At 50.4% G+C, this 22,673-nt stretch overlaps 1 protein-coding gene across 1 annotated transcript; it reads left to right on the top strand.

Moving 5' to 3' along the window:
- Positions 1-2,532: 2,532 nt before the first annotated feature.
- Positions 2,533-18,259, top strand: LOC125950553 (homeotic protein caudal). The gene is made up of 2 exons (XM_049678650.1): positions 2,533-3,771; positions 15,870-18,259. Exons 1-2 carry the CDS (start codon positions 3,096-3,098, stop codon positions 16,505-16,507), a joined length of 1,314 nt encoding a protein of 437 aa, XP_049534607.1. The 5' UTR covers positions 2,533-3,095; the 3' UTR covers positions 16,508-18,259.
- The last annotated feature ends 4,414 nt before the right edge of the window (positions 18,260-22,673 follow it).

Raw genomic sequence — 22,673 nt, 5'->3', positions numbered from 1 at the left:
AACGATGACATGTTGACGTCCTATCATTTTCAGAGCAACGATCGCCTCGCATTCCATTGCCACGCTGGATGGAACGGAGGGTTCGGAGGGAAGGGAGGGAGGGGAAATGCGTCTTATCGAGTCGACATTGAGCCGTATCGATTCCGGTTTTTTTGGGACGAAGTGTCGCCGATGTCTAGGACAGATTGTTGGGTCCTAACGTGAAGCTGACGTTTTAACAGATTAACTGGCAGGCATTAAGTCCAAGCATGCATACTGTTGTAGGTCTCCCAAAGCACAACACCATCGCTAGTTGAATGAAGAGGTAATCATTGTACTATGTACATCAATATCTGTCTTGATTACGGTACATTTGGTATACGCGATGGCGAGGTGTAAAAATATGAAGCCTCCAGCGTGATCTACTGTCTCAAACACTGGTGCCAGCGTCTTCGATCCTCACCAACTGGCCCCGGTGGAAACGGTCAGGTTGGAAAACGATTTCTTTTTATTGTTTTACCCTGCGTACCCGTGCGTAGCAGAAGGGTCGCAAAATGGCAGTTGGCCGCAAAAAAGGGAGTTTTATTTTTACTTTTGTGCCAAAAATATGTGTTTTATTACCGTGTACCGCCATCGCCGCCACTGCCGCAGCCGCCGCCGCCGTTGGCGAATTTCTTCCAGTTTTCCACGCGAAGAGCAGCTATCCTTCTGCCTTCCTGCGCGCTGGAAACGGGCCTCTGGGCATGTAAGGGGGTACTTCAAAGGGCGCGATGGTATTTTTCTTACCCTGTCACCATCTCGTTGTTGTATGGTGCTTTACAGCTAGGCTAAAAACGTCGGGTTTTCGGCACTGGACGATCCGCGGGGGTAGATTATCCAACCAGAGCCCTATTTGGGATTTCTTTTTTTTTTTTGTTACCATCCCAAGAGGTACCTTTAATCAACGGGCTAAAATTGGTTAAATTGAAGCGTTCTAATGGATCACGGGTCTTGTAAATGAATGTTGTTTGTCCAACTTGGGGCACACTACTGAATTCAAATTTTAGGGCTTGATTTGAAGCTCGAATTGCATCAACATTCACAACATTTTCGATATTTATATTTTTGTTAAATGTTGGGGTGTAACCTGAATATATGCTAGAACATTATTTAAAGATTTAACTAAGGCTATGATGTTTAGAGTCAGCAGTGTCTAGAACCTGAAGCGTATGTTTATCAGATATGCAAAGACTGATACTATGTGATTGAATTTTAATACTTTTAGCAAGTAGAATCTAACCAAACATTTCAATATTGTTTGTTCCTATATACTGGTTCCAGGAATAAGCAGGATGAATGTAGTGAAATATTTTGTCTGTTATGGATGCGCTTAGTTAAATTATTTCACATAACTGCTTCAATCACTCAATAGTAATAATTGTTTCAAAACTATGCAAAAGACAATGTTTTTATTGTTTATAGAAATATTTTGAAAATATTTACGTTACCTCATACTACGAGATTTCATCTCACGAACACTAACTAGGAGCTAGGACGTCTAACTAATACCTTTGACGACAGCCATAGTGGTTTACCGCATGATTCATGAAATGTAAATGTGTTTCCATCTGTGTCTGAGCCACATCTCCAAAGGTACGTCGTAGAGTCTCTTGTAAAGCAAACATATTACTCAGCTTCTAGCCGCGAGCCACCATTTCCTTAGCAACGATCGCCGGCTCGATCAGTAATAATTCGCTTGAATAATGACCAATTTCCAATCTTGCATGGACCTTCGGTGCTGCCCTAGCTCCTCATGCTTTCCAGCGTCCACACTAAGGCGATGAAACGCATTCCAGCCACAACGCGTAGAGCCGCATTTCGCAAAACCGCTCGCTCTACTCCATCAAACCCCTGGCCCTGTGTGGCGACCAACCAACCATTGGCGTGCCAGTGGATGCTTCATTAGCGAAATGGGAGTCACCCTTCAGCAGCAGCGGCAGCAGCATCATCAACGGAGACCGCAGACCTCAAGCTCGCTCGAACCGCTATATTTCCTGCTCCCCTCGATGCGGATAAATACGGTTATTACGGACGCGAAGGGTATTAATCAAACATCATTAGCATTGCGGATTCCATGCCAGTCCCTGTCGGTAGTGGTGGTGGTGCTGCTGCAGCAAGGATCCTCCTCGTCGTGGTCGTGGTCGTCGTCTCCGTCGTCGTTGTGCTTCTTCTTTGTTGGGTTTCCTTTTTTCGTGTTGCCATCATGCACGAGTCGCCGAAGCAAGATGGCAGACACAAGCCTTGAAGTTGAGCCCATAAACACCGTCGGTGGCGTGTCTTGATTGGTTCGTTCCGAGGCTGACACGCCCACTTTTCCGGCTGTTCGCTCTGTCTCTTTCACTCGCATAAACACACACCCTGACGGCTCTCTCTCTTTCGCACTAATCCTTTAAGCGAGGGTTTGCGATAAGGACCGGGGGCGCTGAAGTGTGGGTTTTGTGTGTGTGTGTCGCGACGAGGGTGTCGAGGGCCCACGGTGCAAGCCATTTTGTTAGTCGTCGTTCGTGAGCCGAAGCTGGAAGACGACGGTGCTGACCGTTCTGCTCCGTCTGTCCGTGACCACCACCGGTCTCTTGCCTACCAATCGTCTTCAGTATTCCGTTGGATTTCCGCCGGAAAAGCCGAGAAAAACGCTCGCAGTGTCTCTGTGAAGTGCGCTGTGTGTTGTTGAGTGACGGTTTCGTGTGTAGAGGAGGTGCTCGTTCCACGGAAACATTGTTGGATTGCAAGTGGAAAACACAGCAAGGAATTCACAACCGAAACGTAGGATGATTGGTTAAAATCTTACCAAAACAATGAAGCGCCAGTGCTTCGATCTTTGCACGTTTATTCGAAGTAAGTGAAAAGCAGAAGTGAGATCAAATCGAAGTGAGCCTGTGAGTTGTGTCTTGTGTATGTATGCAGTGAGCAGTGAGTAGTGAGTTTTTGTGAATGAGTACCGAAGGAGTAGACGATCCGTGCTTCGCGATCGAAGACTAGCAGAGGCAAAGGGATCAGTTTGGGGGATTAAAAAGAAAAGAGAAAGAGTTGAGTTTGAGCAAGTGAACGAAGCAACAGAAAACTAAACAACCGCAACCATGGTGTCGTACTACAATCACTTCGCGATGTACCCGAAGAACCACAGCGGCAACCTGTCGTACTCGGCCACCTCCGGTTGGTATCCGAGCAACTACCAGCATCAGCCACCGCACGCCCAGTTCATCGGTGATGGCGAATCGTCCCCGCAGCCCATGTACTATCCGCATCCGCACGTGTTCCATCCGCAGTCGAGTCCGGATTGGAGCGGTCACGAGAACTTTCCGACGCCACCGCAAACGACACTGTTACCGCACGGTCCCAGCCCCGGCAGTGGTGGTGCTGGTGGTGCCGGTGCTGGAGGTGGTCTCGGTGGTGGCGTTGGTGGTGGCGGCATTGGTCTGAATCTGGCCGGACCTGGCGCTAACCATCTGCATCACCATCATCATCATCATCACAGTAGCAACAGTAGTGGCAGCGGTGGCGGTGGCGGTGCAGGAGGAGGAGGAGGAGGAGGAGGAGGTAGCAACAATGCCGGGAACAATGGCCACAATGATCATCTGGCCGACGGGTTGCACAGTATACCGTCGCCCCCGATTACGGTCTCCGGTAGCGATATGTCCAGTCCGGGCGCACCGACGGGATCGGCTTCGCCGCAGATTACGCCCCGTCCGACACCGGTCAAGAGTCCGTACGAGTGGATGAAGAAGCAGTCCTACCAGAGCCAACCGAATCCAGGTTAGTAACGGCCAGCTTAACCTATTTTGCCCTTGGAATGCTGTCCCCTCTCTCCCCCCCCACTCACCCTCTTTTTCCTGCACACACCCCCGCGTGTTGGCTGCGTTTTGCGTGCTCGCTGCTGCATGATGCCGTTTGCCTTCTTCCGGTGTTTTTTTTGTTTTGTTTTGCTTTGTCGCTTTGCGGGCTAGCATAGAACTCCCGCGCCCTTTTCCCCACCTTTCTACTCGGTGCTTGATTGCTTGCTCCTTGTTTGATATTATGAATTATGTTTCCCCAGCCCGTTTTGCACAACCAACCTCTCGAGTGTCATAATTATGGTTCTTAATAATGCTCCACCTCAGGAGGAAAGGAATCTTGGTGGAATCCCCCCCGTTAAGACGCCACGCTGCCATTTTGATTTGTTCTCGCCATCACTCTGCCCCTGCCTGCTTTTGATGGAATTCGGTCCCATCCAAAAGGCCCGACCTTTTATCCGAAGGGACGATGAGTGCTCTGTTCCGGGCGCTTTATTACCCAAAACATTCCATAAACCTCACCATACCATGGCCCATGGTCGCCATGACAACAGTGAACAGGGATCACCTCATCACCGGGGGGGGAGGCCATTGTAAAACCGTCGCGAACCGAAACAGGACGCGCTCGAAACGAGAGCAGGGCTCCGGTCTTCCTTCTCCGGCTTTCGACCGCAACCCAAACGCAACAGAGAAGACGCAGTTAATGGATTGATTTATGTCAGCACCGAGCACCGACGGCAACGGAGTGTGCCTGTGTGTGTGTGTGCGTGGCTGCATGTCTGCTGCATGTTTTATGCTTTTGTTACCAAACTTTGGCACGGAACCATCACCATCCTGCTGCGGGATGCCAGCTGAGATGGGAATGAAGGGGAGAACGAGCGCGCGCGAGCAGCGTTATTGTTCCCGTTTTTATCGATGACGTGATTTATGCACACGCGCGCACTCGTCTGTGTGTGTGTGCGTGTGTGTGCTTTGATGTGCGAAGGACGGTTCGTCGTTTCTTGACAGTTCCTTGTCGAGGATCTTCTCGAGAGGGGCCCGCATGCTATGGAAGGAGGATGGAGTGCCATCGTTGCCATGGTGATCGTCAACCATCCAAACCGTCTCCCTATGTTTCGTGCAAACGTCATGCTAGGGGACAGGGCAGGCAGGGCTGATGGTGACGCGTCCACCGGACGGGGTCCCTATCCGAAGCACTTAAGAACGCGTTCTGAGGGTGCCGAGTGCCGCCATGTTGCTGTTATCCATTAGCACCCCCGGGAAAGGGGTCCATTTGGTTTTTGGCCTATTGCTGCTGCTGCTGCTGCTTCTTTTTCTTACTGTTTTCTTCAAAAACAATCCCTCGGTAGCCGCCCGTTTGCTGCTGGCTGCTGCTGCTGTTGCCGCCGATTAGCGTCTAATTTCGTTTACCACATCGCGGCTCTCGCTCTTCGGGTCTTGCTGGTCTCACTGGACCATTAACCATCCTTTACTACGTTTATGTTTATCTGCCCCCATCGCGCCACTGTGCTTTGTTGTCATTGTTACTCCCCGTTTGCTCTGTTCTGCTCCATGTTTTGCCAATGCATGCCTTCCTCCCCCCCACCCCCTTCCCCATCGACCGTTCGTTTCTGTCGTGTTCTATTCCTGGTGATCACCGGAAATAATCCGTAGCAATTGCATCCTTCCTTATGCTCGATTTTAACATAGAAACATAAGCTCGCTCGCTAGCTTGATACTACCGGAGATGTACGTTACTGACCCAAAGTCCATTCTCTTTTTCTCTCTAATCCTTCTCTCTCTCTCTCTATTGCTCCACAATCACGGTCCGTGATCGAATGTGACTTTGGCCAACATCAAACACAAACAAACAAACCAACAAACGAACAACAACAACAACAACAAAAACCTTGTGCCACTATTGTGCACCCAAAAACATTGTGTGTGCGTGCGTGTGTGTCCGTGGGGGTGTGTGGCAACTGCTTCTCCCATCCAGGACATCTTCTCAACATCTGCTCGGCACCATCGCTGCAAGACTTCGCCCCCGTGGAACCCGGTGGTATGCAACATTTTTCACCCCCTTTTTACACGCCATTTTTTACGCCCGCTTTACGCCCCATTGGTCCTGATCTCGGATTATTTTTCCTCCCCCCTCCCCCACCGAGCTTTCGATTGTGGTTCCGATTTTTCGTTTGAAATTTTTCCAACTTTTTTTCTCAATTTCTGCTTTTCGTCTTGACGGTTTTCCTGCGGGTTTTAAGTTTCACGATGACATGACGCGACAGTGTGTCTTGTATGTGTGTGTCTGCCTGCATGCTGAAAGCTGAAATGTGCTGCATAACAACTGCCTTCTTCGCCTTCGATTGTACTTCGATTTACCGTTCCGGTTCCGGTTGACTGACGTTTGAGTTCACACAGCCAACTCACTACTGGTTCGGCGAGGCGACGCCATTTTGTGTTTGCGTGCGGGACCTTGCCTCAACTCACCTCTACCTTAGACGGGGTTTTTTGCTGCTACGAATTTTGAGAGACTCGCAAGTCAGAGCGCAAGCCTGGCCAAAGGCAATAAGCTCGCAAAGCATGAAGCAGCAGCAGCAGCAGCACCGATAGAACGTTTCAAAACCCCCAAGCCCCCCTTCCACACACACACACACGCGCGCGTTTGAATATTCATTTCGAATCACCACCACCACCACCGTTGCGCGCCTTTACACAATTAGTCTACCGTTATTGGCCAGGGAGGGCATTTGAAACGAACAAAAAAAAAACGCCTCGCCCCAGAACCCCACGAAGAGAAGCCCCATTTGATGAGACGAGGGGTGGGACGGGGGGGAGGGGAACGATGGAGCAGCCACGGAAAGAGGACGGAACGGAAAAGCGTTGCGCTATTAATTTATTCGCTTTACGTATTATTTTATTGCATTTAATATTTATGGTTGGGCCCCCGCAAGCCACCCCTTTTTCCACCAATCCCACCATAGTCTTAGTACTCCCACCCTCTGGTCTAGCTGGCCGCTGGCCTCGTCACGGTCTTCAAAATTGACTTCAAATAGGACGACAAAAACGACGACGACGACGACGACGACGAAGACGACGAACGGTGTAACTGTAGAGAGAGGGAGACAGGGAGGGGAGCAAGAGGGTGAAGGATGAAATCTTAAAATGAAATCTCGCGTGAAGGCGACGGACGCGAACCGCGGACCGACCGACCGTTCCTTCCTTCCTTTTGCTTACCATCCGTGGCTCGAAACGGGGCTTCCACAATGGCTGCCTGCTAATAGAGATAAAATGGATGGCTTTCAACCGGCGGAGATACGGCTAGACGGGGTACACCGAAAGGAGAGAGAGGGAGGGAATGCCTTTAACTGATGATCTTGCGGTTCGATTAATTTGTAAACGCGCGAGACACACACGGCATAGCCGGCCATTTAACAACCTTCTCCCGTAACTTTCCGTACCGTAAACATTGGCTGCGGTTGCTTTGTTTCTGGTTTTGGGACGGAGGCCACGGGATTTAACGGCCAGCTTCCGTCGTCATCCTTTAATCGATTTTGTGTGCATATGTGTATATGTGTGATTGTGCGGGTGTTTGCAGAGGCATTATTAAGGTCTTTTGCGGTGATCGCAAGCAATTTGCAGACAAGCTTCGTGATGGCGAATTGTGCTCTTTCTCTTTTGATTTCATGGTACTGCTTTCAAGGGGGGTTTTTGTACAAAAAACGATAGACATCTTTTGTGTAAATATTTTCCACACCACCGTCCACCGTCCCCACGCTGTACAGCTACAAAATCCGTCCTGCAGCACGCCTTCTTCTCACAAACAGTGCACCCCGCGGTTCGGTTTATGATTCGTTAGTTGAGTTGCGTTTCCCTTTAACCCCGCGCGCCGTGCGGTTGCGTGTGTGTGTGTGTGTGTGTGTGTGTTTTCTTTTGCGTGATCCTCCTTTAACATCCCTCCCCTTCTCACCTCCCTTACTCCCAAAAAAGCGATGCAAAACGGTGCTTGAACATGCGAAACCAAAAGCAACACAACAACTTAGCATAACGACCACTACCACTACCACCGCCACCATCACCACAAACCAACCAACAACCAAAACCAAAACCAACCGACAAAGTTGCTAATGTGTTTTTCTTTTCGACCCGTTTGCATTTTTGCAGGAAAGTGTAAGTATCTCGCTAAAGTATCGCGGACTTATCGGGCTCCCCCCCTCATCGCGATCCACGCACACCACACCTGCGCGCGCGCCTCTAGTACTTCCCTCTACTGCCTCCCGCCATCCTTACCTTTCCATTCTTCTAGTTCCTTGCCCAAAATGTCAGGCGTTTCATACCTACGGTGATATGCTTCGCTCAGGTAACGCTCCACAAAACCATATCTCTCACAAATCGTTATTCCTTGTTTGGTTTTTTCTCTTACTTAATTCTTCTTCGTGTTTCGGTGGTTTACTTTCCTTTCTATCTCTCTCGAGCACACACACACACACACACACCTACTCTTTAGCTCTTTGTTACTGTTGTTTCCTTGATTTTTTTTCGCCTTCCAAAATGCGATCTTGTTCGTGTTATTGTGGTTTCTGGGGCGCGATTCTTCGCGACAACCCCCCTCCCCTGGAGCGACGTCGTGGCACCATTAAAGGATGTGATCATCGGACACGATTAGGACCGACAATCGTTCGGACGACAATCGATGATGTACTCCCATATCTATCCAGGGTTTCGTTGCCACATTTTTTTGTCTTTTGATAACGCTTCAGTCACTTCGGTGCCAGTGCTGTTGCTGCTGCTGCTTCCAGCACAATGTTATCGCTTCAAATTCAAATGTGAACAACTGGAGCGTATGTGTGAGTGTGCGTGTGCCGGTTTCCGTGGGTATTCCCCTCGCCAAAAAAAATTGTGTTGCCCAATACATGCAGCACCGCTACTAATCGTACTAACCGTACAACGTCATCATAGGTGGCGTGTTGCGGCGCTATAATCGATCAAACCTTCCCTTCCATCATCGTCTGCCATTTTGTTTTTCGGGCCCCCCCACCGGCCCGTCCGGACCTGCGTCAGAACCATTTTCTGCTGCGGGGCTCGGTCGGTCCGGCTAGATAGGCCATTAATCTGCTTCGAATGCTGAAGTCTGCCGTGCCTTTGGTGTCCGGATCCTGGGGCGAGCGATTTTTATCATTATTTTACGTCAAACACCGCCACCGTCGTCGTTCACTGGCCGCTTATCGGGACGCGGAATGTCCGCGAGTCCACGGTTCTGTGGCCAGTGGAGTCCGGAGTTTTTTTTTTTCATTTTCGGGGAAACGTACTAGCTGACTTCGTTTTCGAGCTTATCGGGCACACCGGGGTTTGATTAATCGATTTTCTGACTTCCGACTTGCGTACCGTGCGGCCAACGAGCCCCAAACGAGCCTTGATCGGGTCTGACAGTGGTCATCAATCAAATCATCGCGATACGCGTTCGCAAGGGCCGCAGGAATAATCGGAACTGTTCGAACGGCATTAGCAACGTTATTAGCTCGCACGTAGCGCTAGTGCCTGTTGGGTGCGGCCATCTTGATGGAAGGACCGTGGTCCAGGGAGGGCGAGGATCTCGACGCAAACAAGCGGGGTGTTGACGCATTGTTGCGCTTTGTCTTCTTTTTTGAAAACATACGAGGTTCGCCAAAAATCCGCCTTTAAATAAACACCATTTTCCTCTCTCTCTATCTCTCTGTCTCTCCGGTCCGGATCCTTGCCATCGGCACCCGGATTGTTGGCCATATTTTGTTGTTTTTCTTTCTTCGGGATGAAGGATGGTTTACAACATAATTGGACCTTCGGCTCGGCACCGGTGTATCTGGAGCGCTTCCGGTGAACGAACCGGGGTTGAGTCCTTTCTTTCGGGACAATTTAGGGGCTGCCAATTCAGGGTTTCAAGCAAGCGAGGCCTTTACGGGCCACACACACACACACATGGGGACTTTCCCGCAAATGGGATTCGTTTCCTTGGCTTGTCGCTTGTCGACGCGGACGACCGACCTTCACGGTGCGATAATGTGATTATATTATTATGGTAATGGGTCCGGGTGAGCACATTCTCACATCGTTCCTTCCTCTCTATCTATTGCCCGAGCACACCTACTCTACAAACACACACACTCGGTGTACCATCAAAAAGGATGCCGTCGTCTGTGGGTAAGATAACCGAAAAATACCTCCAGACCAACCAGCAACAACTCATATTTACTGAACTGGTCCGGTCCTGACAGGCCGATGTTGTAGACGTCGTTCCGCTCCGATATCCGTCCTTCGCACAAACAACAAACAAAAATTGCGGCAGCGACGAACGATGCAAAGGATGCAAAACAATCTTCAATTTTTCCACCAGCTTCAGTAGGCTGGTCGGGGCACACACTGGGTTGCGGTACGCGCGCGGAGTTTGACAAATTGCGATCCGACATCTGTCATCGCGGCCCTTTCCCTTTCGCCCTCAGCGCGCCGAGCTACGACCAAACGTCGTGCGTCGTTTTTCCCGTGGGTGAAATAGAGAAAATTAACCAAACCAAACCAACCCCCTACCGGCGGCTGTGTGGTTGATCGAGTTAAATGAAAACCATCAGCCGACAACGATAACTGTTCCCATTTGCACGGAGATGCGCGTTGGAACGAATTTTCCTCTTTTTTTAGGTGAATTTTCTTTGACAAAAACAAAAACGGAAATGTTTTGCGTTGAATGTACGCAGGAACTTTGACTCCGTTGGCGTGCGGTCATCGCGACCCTTGGTCATCATTAGCCAACTGTCATCAGCGTTCCCGGAGGAGGAGGAGGAAAATGCCTTTCGTGGTCCGCGCGTTCCACACACACACAAAAGAACACTAACAAGAATGTGATTCTTGTCTGGCTGGCACGATTTAGGAAGTGGAACTGATAATAGATTTGTCGACCACCATCAACCAAACAAACACACACACCCACACACACACTGGTGCGCCAGGATAACGCACATCATCTCCATTTGAACCAGATTTGATGGCTTTGGGCGCTCTTTGGTCTGCCGGATGGGCTCTCGAGGGTACATTGTCGGGCAGTTTATTCGTTTACAGCACACCGCTACGACTGTGCACGCTCGTAAACATTAGGACAGCATAAATAGTTGGGTCCTTAAACGTCAGTTAAGGGACATCATTCCAGAAGTGCGGGCTTCGTTTCTTTCGGTCGTTCCGGTTCGGTTTCAGCTAAGCTATAGTTCGAACGCGACGGAACACAAGCTTGAGGGGTTACCATGGCAACGGAGATGCTGTTGGCGATGGACCTAAAACCCGTCAGCCACCTTGTCGTACGTTCGGTGGCGTTCGGTACGGTTACCGTCTAGCGGGTTGCCGCTTTACGATTGTTTCGTGAGTTACTTGTGCCACCACTACTAGTCGGCGTGAGCCTGAGCTAGAGAGGGGTTAAGGCAGTTTGGGTTTTTCGGTTGCCATATAGTTTCCCCTGCGACCGGCGATGATGCGACGCAGAGCCATACGCCTAGACAGAGCAGAGCCAAGGAGGTCTCTTAAGTAGTAGCGGCGCGTTGACTAAACGATGAACTCTTCTTCCTCCATCGCTGCATCGCTGTGTTTTTTTTTCTGGCCGGGGTGTTTATATTTATAACAACCACTAGGACACACACACTCACACACACGTGTGCTTGGCAGATTGGTCGTTGTATTTTACCACTATTTTATTGTTTGTTTTTATTGTTCATAAACCTGGGATGCTCCGGCACTTGTGATGAGCTGGATTCGCTCGCGAGAAAGGGAGAGAGAGAGAGAACATAAGGGTGGGGCAAGCATAAACGTATAGATAAATTTAGGCCCGATTAGGTCGTAACCGATGCGATCGTTTATAACAGCACGACTCCAGTGCTGCTTGCTCCTTGGGCGTTTGAGGTCCTCATACTCCTCTGCCTGCCGTGTGATATGAGCCCCGAAGTTCCTAAACGTTGCTTGACAAAACATTTACTTGTCAGGCTTCGATTGGTTCCATGTGTCCGTTTTTTTATGTCTTTTTCAACTGGATCGAATTAATGTTTTCCATTCAAACAAAGTAGGTTCCAGTAGAGACCACCCGGACAAGAACGTCTTGGTGTTCCTTTCCCCGAAGCCCGAAGATCGCATCTTTCCACTTCATTCCGAAGGTTTTTGGCATTATTTGCAGCAACTCACCAAACCGTAACGATGGGCATGGTGGTATTGAACCAATTGAGGGTTTTCCTGTCTTCACTCGGACACTCGGCTCGGCCTTGGAACCGGCACCGCGTGACGCTGCGCCCACCGTGAAAAACCGTACGCCATGATCAATTATCCGTGTTACGCAACACGCACCCGGGTAGGTGCGTGCGTGAAGGTAAAGAAACAACAAACCACAACCGTACCACTCATGGCCATCCACCAGGCCCCTTCCATGCTTCCATGTTGACAACCCCGCACCGATGGTAGTCTGAAGGCCCGACACACACACTCCCAGCAGGACATCTCAGAGAAAGGACCAGAGAGAGGTTTGTCCGTAATGTCAAAGCTACGCATCCGGATGCGCTACCGTATCTTACACACACACACACACACACCCTGCCAGATCGTTCACAACAGTGGTGACAGGCCGCAAGAGAGGGGGCGGCCCTTCTGCTTCTCCTTATGATAAACGCACCCCCGGGGAGTGCGTAACGAAAACGGAGTGATAGTGCACATTATCCCTGTGGGAAATTGTGGTAGACAGACACACAAGGACACAACGCAGGGTAGCAGGAGGGATGCGGGGCCTTGTTGGTGGCCGTCGTCGCACCGCAAGGAGGCTTCCTTTGATTTGAAAGCATGATGTCCAAATTGTCACCCGGGGCCCGGGGTGTTCATGGGTTTGAGGTGTAAATGAGGCATTTCATATTGTCAACCCTCCCCCGTTCTGTGCTGTGTGAATGTCTTACTCTCTCTCTCTCTCTCTCTCTCTGCCAGGGAAAAGTGAGACCAGCCAGCAATCATCTGGCATCAAGACGGCTCCGGAGGGTTTCACAGTCCATCTGGGAATCCCTTCGGGTGGATGGGTCTTGATTGAGTCGCAATCGATTGCCTTTTGAAGACAATCAATTGATGGGGAAAAGAAAGTTGCTCTCTGTCTCTCTCTCTGTCGGTCGGTCTCTCCTCCTCTGTCACGGAAGATCTAAAGGGTGGAGAATTGCAAGAGGTTTGTTATATATGACCCGGAGTAAAATTTGATATCCATTATTGTATTGATATTTGCCATAAAATAAGGCGTTAATACGTTTATTGCCATTAGATTATGGGGGGTAATTATTTACGATGCGCCGAGATTCTCGATTGGCATGCATCGTGGTCTTCGCGCGAGGTCTCGGGATGCATGATGCACAAGCCATCCGCCGGAGCGTTACGAATACGAACACATCCAAGCAGTCGGACGCACGAGACACTCGAGAACAAGACTAATCCAACCGTGTGACAATCGCTTCGATAAACACACACGCACACACACACTGGAGCTTGCGCTGAACGTCAAACTGACGGCTTGGCCTACTACTGCTGCTCCGTACCTTTGGACTACGTGGCAGCACCGTTACCGTATCCGTTCAACGCCAAACAAGGTTTGAAGAAGATAAGAGACCCGGCACCCCGGATTGGGCACCATTTTTTCGGTGGCTTCAAGCGTACCGCACCATCTTCTACGCGAGCTCGATAGCTAATGCGACGGTGATCTAGACCATCTGGTACACAACACACATCAAGAACACACACCGGTTGTCGTAGGTTGCTTTGATGCTCTGGATCAACGGTCGTACCTCCCAAAAAAAAAAAGAAAAACATCAAAGCAAGAGTTGGATCAATTTGGTTAATTGATCCGACCGGAGGATTACGCAAACGAAAGCTCCCTTCGCTCCCCAGGACACCGCCGTTTTTGATCGGTTCCGCTCTAGTATCGAACCCACCCCCCCCCCCCCCCCCGGGGCCTGGCCCGCGATCGCAATAATCCATCTGTCAATTGATATTATCAATCATCCATCGTGATGCCCCTCCGGTTTGGATACCGCATGGCCGGGCCATGGCGGCACGCTTTGATTTCCGTTCGGCCCTGTTCGGCCACCTTTGCCTTTCCCCTCGCCCCTCATCTCCCATCGGACCCTCTGTTTGGTGCGCCATTTGCGTAGATTTGCGATGACGGTTGCACGGGGAAATCCGTAATGAGTGGATTACGCGATCTAATATTGAATTCACCCCCGTGTTTTTCACCATTCCTCGGCCGCGGACCATGGCCACGCGATTCCCGATGGCCTGGCCGAACTGGTCGAGCTCATAACGATCATAACCCACCGGACGGAAAACGGAACCACAGACCACCATACCGCTGCTGTTGTGTTGTGAAACATGCGTCGTGTTGTGACGTGTTGTGACGTCTGCGTTGTCTCCTTGTCCGCTGATGTCGGCGCATTTGAAGACACCGGCACCTCTTTGAGGCTCACCGACCGAAAGGGTTATAGTTCGTTATCGCGGATTAGGGAGCGGTACGTTCGGCTTTGAACCTTCCTCAGCCCAAAGAGGGGACGCGCTTGGTGCTATATCACTACGCCACATACGATTCTAGGTCTCAACAGATAGCCAGCGTCGGTCCCCAACTCACGTCGGTTTGACGAACGGTTGGTTCTCGTTCCGTTCTCGCAGAACTTCCGTGGCCTCCAAAAAAAAAACATAACCTCATTTGGATGCTATCCGGGTGCCGGGTACCGGGTACCGGATTGTGCAACCTAACCTAGACCCCAACAAGACGATCCGGTTCACTCTCTTTCTTCGTGTGTGTGTGTGTCTCCGGTACCACGCGATGCCCTCCTAACCTCTTAAGACACACCTGAGGGCGTGTGCGAAACAAGGCAACCCCAACGACTATATGACAATTAAAAGGTAATGCAACCATCACACCGCACCCACCCGTGATCCACCGGTCCCCAGGAAGGGGTTATCTTTATGTCCGCCATATTAAACAGCCAACGATGGCCTGATAAAGCAGATATCGCAGAACTTACCCGAAACGAACCGCCACGACGACGCAGACGCAGACGACGACGACGACTTATCTGCCTGACAAGACGGAGCACCGGAGTGCGGGGAGGGGAGGGTAGCGTACAGGAGGACGACGTGCGAATGTCGTGTCAACTTGTTGGCCACAGACGGAGACTTGTGACACCAACACCGGGGAGGCCACGTGGTACAGCAGATGCAGTAAAGAGCTTCTCTCTCGCGCGTCTCTCTTGACCGACCGAGAGGGGAAATGCGACGGGCTTTTTGGAAGAATTATCCACCACCACCAACCAGGCCAACCACGGGTGCTCCGTACTCCGTACTTCTCCGTACTTAGGCCGCATCAGAATGATGAGTTGATAAGCTGCTGGTGCTCGTGGGGCTGACGTCGACCGCGGGCGTTGTGGCGAGCTACACAAACATGACGCCATGACGGCTATAAGCTTATCGCCCGGGACCAGGGACCTCTAATGGGCCAGGGACTGGCTGAACCGGGAACGGGCTGCTCTGGCGAACGAACAATCCCCAATCCTCCCACCCAAAAACCCACAATTCGTCCAAAAGACTTGGGCTTTGGATGGTTGCGTCGACTCGTGAGCTCCGGGCGATGGAGGATAGGGACAAATATTGACTCACGTACCACGGACACGGCGAGAACCGAGCCAAGGGGCTGTCCACGTACAGACACACACACACACGCACACATACGCATCGTCGCACAGACCTGCAGCAAACGCAGTGAAGCATTTGAGGTTCTCCAACCGTCAACAACAACACACACACACACACACACGACAGTTAACACGGCTTGTTAACATGAAAATGAGTTGTCACTAATAATTGCCTATTGACACATTCAACACCACCACTACGAGTAGCAGCAGCAGCAAAGGCAACATCAGTGCCAACAGTTCCAGCAGAGGCACTTGGGCAGGAGGCCTGTTTGTACCGAACTTCCCATTTCCCTCTCCTTCCCCCATTTTAACGGCAAGAAATTGGTATCTAATCGAGACGTCTTGTTTATCATCTTCTTTACCTCCTCTCTCTCTCTACTTTCTGCAGGGAAAACGCGCACGAAGGACAAGTACCGGGTGGTGTACACGGATCAGCAGCGGCTCGAGCTAGAGAAGGAGTTCCACTACACGCGGTACATCACGATCCGCCGGAAGTCGGAGCTGGCCCAGAATCTGCAGCTTTCCGAGCGGCAGGTGAAGATCTGGTTCCAGAACCGGCGCGCCAAGGATCGCAAGCAGAAGAAGAAGGCCGAAAGTGGTAGTGCCGGTACCGGCGGTACCGGTGGTGGTCCGGGCAGCATTGGCGGTGGTATTATCGGCGGTGGTGCTGGGGGTGTTGGTGGTAGCGGGGGTGGCGGTGGGCTCGGTATGGTCGGTGGCCCCCATCATCATCACCATCATCATCATCTGGGACCGCAATCGTTGGTGGCACACTCGCAATCGGGCGGCCAGAACCATCCGCACAGTTTGTTGGTCGATACGAAACCGAAGCTCGAACCATCGCTCCACCTTTCGCATCTCCACCAGATGAGCGCCATGAGCATGGGCATGGGCTCGATGGGTCTGCACCATCCGGCCCACCATCACCTTCATCCGCACCTCGGTGTGCCGACGGCTTCGCAGCACCTCAACTCGGTACAGGGTGGTCCCGGGTCCCAGGTGCCTACCTCGCTCAGCATAATGTGATGCGGCTAAAGGGAACATACAGACACAGACAGACAGAAGGACGCACACAGCTTCGGTTTAATTTATTTGCTGTACGCCTGTTCTCCCTGTTCCCCTTCCATTTTCTTCCTTCCTTCATGTCACCTAATCCTCATCCAGCCAGCAAGTGCGTCGTGCAGTAGAGCAGAGCAGAGACACGCAGAGATTAGCAGCAGCAGCAGCAGCAGCAGCAGCAGCAGCAGCAGCAGCAGCAGCAGCAGCAGCAGCAGCAGAGCAACGCGCACAGCCTTAGAACAACAACAAACGAATGCATTTGGTTAAGGGAAATTAAAAGAACGTGGTACAAGTGATTAGCGACGAGGAGGGGGGATCGCGTGGTACACCCTTCTTCATACAATCATCGATCACAGCGGAGGTTGCGGGATAAATGGTCCAAGTGGTGCAGTGATACCCTGCAATGGCTTAATGGTGATGAATGGCACACTAAAATGCGGGACCAAAACGAAGCGGAAAGTTGGCGAAAAGTTTGTCAGGTCCGGTGTGTACCGACCGATATGGAAGGCTTAGTAGGGAGAAACCTGGTGAAGTGGGCTTAAAGGGTAATCGAAGAAGAAATAGAATAGATAGAAAGACGTAGATGACGCGAAGAGCAGCGTTGCAGCGTAGGCGGTAGTGCTACACAAAATAAAATCTAATTCAAGTGCAATGTATAAAACGAGATATACTTTTAATGTTACGTGAGGCATTAGGCGCAGAGGAGTATTCTGCGAGTAGTAGTAGTAGTAGTAGTAGTAGAGGTAGTAGTGGAAATAGAGTAGTAGGGCATAGAGGCATCGATGAAGCGCGCCCGGGGGATAACGAACAACAACAACAGGTGGTGGTGGTGTTGGCAAACGGCGAGATCGCGACGGACCAACAGTCTGCCAACACCGACCACACCGACCGACCTTTCTGGCCCGGGGGCTCTGGCTCTGGCCACACCTGGCCTTACCGTTTTTTATGGGTTAGATGTTCTAGTTTTAATGTGCGATGGCGGCAGTAATAAGGGCGTGTGTTGTGTGCGAAGTGTTGTGGAAGGAAAGGGTTTGTGGCAGGAGGCAGGAGATAGGGAGGCAGGGCACGGGCACGGGCAAGGTGGTCTTTGTGCGCGCATTGTATCGCTACACCGAAGCGCGGACACCGATGTCTGCGAATATGCGCACCGGCGATCCGCGCGGCGTGAACATGCAAAACGTGACGTCGGGGATGAACGGGACTAACGAACGGGATGCGCAGTAAACCCCCCCCCCCCTCTATTGGCCTTGCCCCCTTGGCCTTCTTCATCTTCCTTTTGCCAATCCGGCCTTGCGCGCATCAACCTTGCAGCTTGCTTACCTGTATTCTTTTTATGTGTTTTTTTTTGAGATTCATCTCTAAGAGATCGTGCTGCTAGTTAAGATTAAGACACCCATACACACATCCACACATACACACACAAGCGTTAGGGCTCGGTCTCGGCTACGATGTTAGCGAGTCGAGTTCGCGAGGGACAGAAGGCGGAAGAAGCTTATATAGTTAAGGTGCGTTACACTGTGCGTGAGTGTGCAGAAGAGTATTAAACAATCGATTGTAACTTACTAAAGGTAGATGCAAATGGAAAATGTGAAAAATAGCGAACTAAAAGAAGGGGGGAAATACTGTTGTAAACACACAAAAAACACAAACATACATCTTAAAAAAAAACACTGTTTTGCTGGCGTAGAAACTCAAGATGCAACTCAATAAAGTTTAGTTTCCAAAAACCCTAGTAACCTGTGGTGCCTTATAGCTTCGCCATTCCGTCCTCCTTAGCCGATCGTAGTTGGCTTCTAGCCTTTGCGTTGACCTTTAACGGATCGGTGCGCCCCGATTGGATTGGAAATTTCCGCCTCATCCCGTGGTCGCGGTATCGAAACATTCCGATAAAGGCATCTGCCTTCTAGGTCGCGGAATCAGATCTGATGGCTTCGGCTCACTCGGCAACACAGCAAGAGCAGCACTATGCAGCAGGGAATGGGGGCAGGTGCTCTGTGGAAGGTGCTAACAGGTTCACACGGCAGTGAGAATTAATTGACGTGCATTCGGCACCAAATTCCCACGGTAATCCCCATCGAAAAACAAAAAAAAGAAAACCCTTGGGTTGACGCTGGTAGCAGCAGTTCATCCTTCGGCAGCCCACCGCCACTGAACCGTGGCTAACGTCGCAAACAATAGTCGCACGAGCGGCCTCTGGAGGTTGTGAAGTTGTTGAAGGTTGCGGTGTAGTGGCGTTGGTGTAGTGCGATGTTGCGACGGCTGCAAAAACGACTGAAACAACTCGGTCGAGATTGGTCGAAATCGTCGGTGGTTGAATGGAAGGATGAGAGGCTATGCATTGTTGTTTCAGATGGCGACCGTGGTGAGATGAGAGAAGAAGGTTCCTTTGGTTCACGTAACGACGATAGAAAACGGTGCTGAGGATGGACAACCGAATTACGCAAAATGTGGTTCATTTACAGGCACTTTTAATATGGCCGCTAGCATGTACGCTCTTTGTAAAATATGCGGCTTTTTTGGATAATTGGTAAAGAGCATTTAAATAAATAAAAATAAATTTATAGAAGTTCATTCGATCTCTTCTCGGCGAGCAGCTCTTCCGAAAGAAGACAGCATTTCGCGAAAATGCCTTCATAATCCAATAATCGTCTGAAGTGGTTGCATCGCTTCAAGTTCTTGCAGTTCAAGACTTGGTATTGCAAACATACGGTGTGTAAAGATGCGATTTTGAAAGTTTGAACAATTTTTCCACGAAGCAAAGGCCAAGAATGGAAGGGCAGCTCCTGATAGTCGTATAAAGGCAAACTTCTGCGAATTCTACTCCATCCAGTTGTAATGTTTGCGAAGCCCGTTCTGCGAAATGATAGCCCATAGCTGGTGGCTATATCATGATGAAACGCCTTACTGTTTGCCTTCATATCATCTACAATCTGAATGCGTTCCTTTAGGTCACTAGCAACACAATGGAAAATGTCATGAGCGAGCGTGTGGTTCCAAATTTGTCTCGACGATTATTATAAAAAAAAAACTAGTCTGCTTGACCTGATGGTCAAAAATGAAGCAAAACCAATGCATTAATGCTTCGTGGGTGTTGAAACAATAAAGCGAATGACAAAATCACATTAATAAAAACTCAGACTAGGCCTGGAAATCACCAAATAAATCCATTAAGCGTGTTTTTTTCCCCCCTCTAACGCTCAAGGTCCACTGGCGCGAAAATCCATGTTCTTGTTGGCAGATATTAATTTTATAAATCCTTCATTCTTTCCCTCCATTTCGATACAGTAAACCACTCTTTTGTGTTTTGAGCCGGATGACCGGAATGAATACAACAAATTTGACTACGAAGCTACCACACACACACACATTACGACAGGATTTATACGACAGGATAGGACCATCCGCATGGCATCCGGTGTTGCGGAAACCACAAAACCCTTTTCCTGGCCACCGGACACTCTTAATCCTTTTTTAGGGTAAGGTCAAAGCCACAGCACAGACGAGATGGCTCGACTTGAGAGCGCACGAGGGAGAGAGCAAAGACCAACAAAAAATGATCCACTTTGGCATCGGCCAGCGCGGATCAGACATATACGGATCATAAAACGTAATCCAAAATCTGCTTCCTTTTTGTGCCAATAAATCGATCATCGTTAGGCATGGGATCTGTGCCTGGAGCATTGAGTGAACAGAAAAGCCGCACCAACAACATGCCAACAAGTGGAGCAACGCAAAATCCGGTCCGGGTCCGTGGTTCAGCTCTTGGTTTGGTTGTTGGCTGGTTAGCTACCTTTATGAGCCACTGGCTCATGTTGCATGAGCCGTTGCCGTTTGTCCATCCCCCCCCCCCCCCCCCCCAAAAACAGGGTCAGCCACAACACGCGGTTAAGCCACGGACACCATCTTTCTGAAATTTGCATTTCCTTCGAACATGTTCGAAACCAGGCTTTGTGCCAGCCTTGTTCTGGCAATCGTTTAAGGCGCGGCAGGTTCCGGAACGTTTCTGGAACTTTTGCTGGACTTCATCCTGCGAACCGCACCGTCGCCAGCTCACGCTATTCCCCTCTTCACGTCAACCCACTTTCGTTCGTCGACCGACGCACCAACGTTTCGATTCACGAGCGAATCCAGTTCGGTCACGCGTCCCCTCCCTTTGCTGTTCACACAGGCCGACCAGCCGAGCTGCGCAAGTCCCGAGGGAGCTGTCCGATTTTATTGGTCATCAGGGACTGGGCCCGGCGGACAGCCTGAGGAGCTGAGGGCAGGGCTCTGCTCTTGCGCCGTGGTGTTGTGTGGGGTGTGCAAGACACGTCGTCGTGGTCGTCGTGGTCGCCGGCGATGAACTGTGAACTTGTCGAAAGCCAAATATCGAATAAATAACGAGCATCGGCCGCTGACTCGCTGTACGCGTTGGCGTAAGGCGTCGAAGGACTTCGCGACCGCAAGCAGCGCCGTGCCAGGAATCCTAACGGAGGAGGAATCAGCGGACCGTTACGGTTGTGCTGAAATGCGATACTTAAAGTTGTTTTGCATAGACATAGCGTGTATCCGGGGCAACGCTTTAACTGTCGCTATCGTCCAAAGTGTGTTCCGTCGTTTTCGTCATTAATCCACGCCGGAAAGCGTTCGGAGAAGCATCGCTAATAGACGTAAGAGAATGTTCTACTGGATTGTGAATGGAAGTTAATGATAGGCCATTCCCTGCACATGTCGACAAGCAGAAACAGGACATGCCTCGCTACGATAATGTAGCTATTTATCATGGAACAAGGAGGAGATTAATGCAGAAAATCTAATCATTTTCTACGAGAAGAGTAATCACAGCCAGCGATGAATAGAGCGAAACAACAAACCAGCTCAAATCCTTTTGCATTTGATTCACCATCCTGGACCTCGACAGTACAAACACAGCTATTGTAGCCGCATTGTTTGTTCGAATAATTTATAACAGCTGGATTAAGACGAAATCCTGCCATTGCGTTCCACAAAGCCAAACATCATCGATGAACTACGGGCAGCTTGAATCAACAGCAGCAGCAGCATAACACGCCTGATAATGTCCGAATGCAGTGCCAGTAACGTTACCGGACAGCCTCAATTGCCGCAACAATTGACATTCACTAAAACGGGTTCGCTATCTTTACAATTTGTTTGCATCGTAAACCCACAGATTTCTTACAATATACAGCCCCATCGCCACATCACTTCGAGGATTAACTCTATTGTGTTTGGCTGGCGGAGCTCGCTGCTAGCACTGACTGCGCCGGAACACGATCCTCCCTCCGCCCCTGGCCCAACAGGACGATCATGACGGGGCACCCAGTGGTATGTTCGATTCCTGGTCTTCACAGCCGCATCTTTCCGGTGGGTCCCGGGGGCTTATCGTGAGTTGAACGTGAGCTGAATTGGACATCAAGTGCTGCTCTGCTGATGGTGGTAAATGGGCACATAACACGCAAAGGTGTTGGTGTTCCCGCTGATAAGAGCGGAAATGAAGATCGTGGCCAGTGACCAATGCCTGCACTGGTCGCCGCCCATCTGTGCTCGGATCGCACGCGTTATCAGCAGCGAACCCGTCATCATCATCATCACCATCATCGGCTCGAATCAAATCGAACGGAACAACACATAGTAGAGACGAGATGTTATCGAAACACCGGACACCTTTCTGGTACATAGGGAAGCTCCAGGGGCAGGAAAGTCTGAAGTGTTGATCGACGATTGGCCTTTCTGTTGACGTGTGATAAGCAAACAGTCATGGTGGCAACGGATGAAAAATCGAAAAGAAGAAAAGAAAAAAAAAGGAAGCCAACCCACCATGGTACGGCATGTTGTCCATGGGCACCGATCCGATTGTCATCGAAGTACTGGCGCTGTCACCGTTTGCGTTGTTAAATGTCACTTTAAATGCATCGACGGCGTAGTGCTGGCGTTTGTCGGCGAACCATCAAATGAATGGTAATGGCAGCACGAAAAGGGGGATGGCGCACAACGAGGCAATAAACGGTATATAACCTCGTCCAACTACAAACTCTGCACGCTGCATGATTTATGCTGCACCGTGGCGACGGAGGTGTCCTTATTTACTCCTCCAACCCATCACCACGAGCCCCACGAGGCTGGAAATGGCGCT

This window comes from Anopheles darlingi, chromosome 2 (genome assembly GCF_943734745.1).
Source record: "Anopheles darlingi chromosome 2, idAnoDarlMG_H_01, whole genome shotgun sequence".
In the NCBI taxonomy this organism is placed as follows: Eukaryota; Metazoa; Arthropoda; class Insecta; order Diptera; family Culicidae; genus Anopheles; species Anopheles darlingi.
This window is presented reverse-complemented; position numbering and strand designations above follow the sequence as displayed.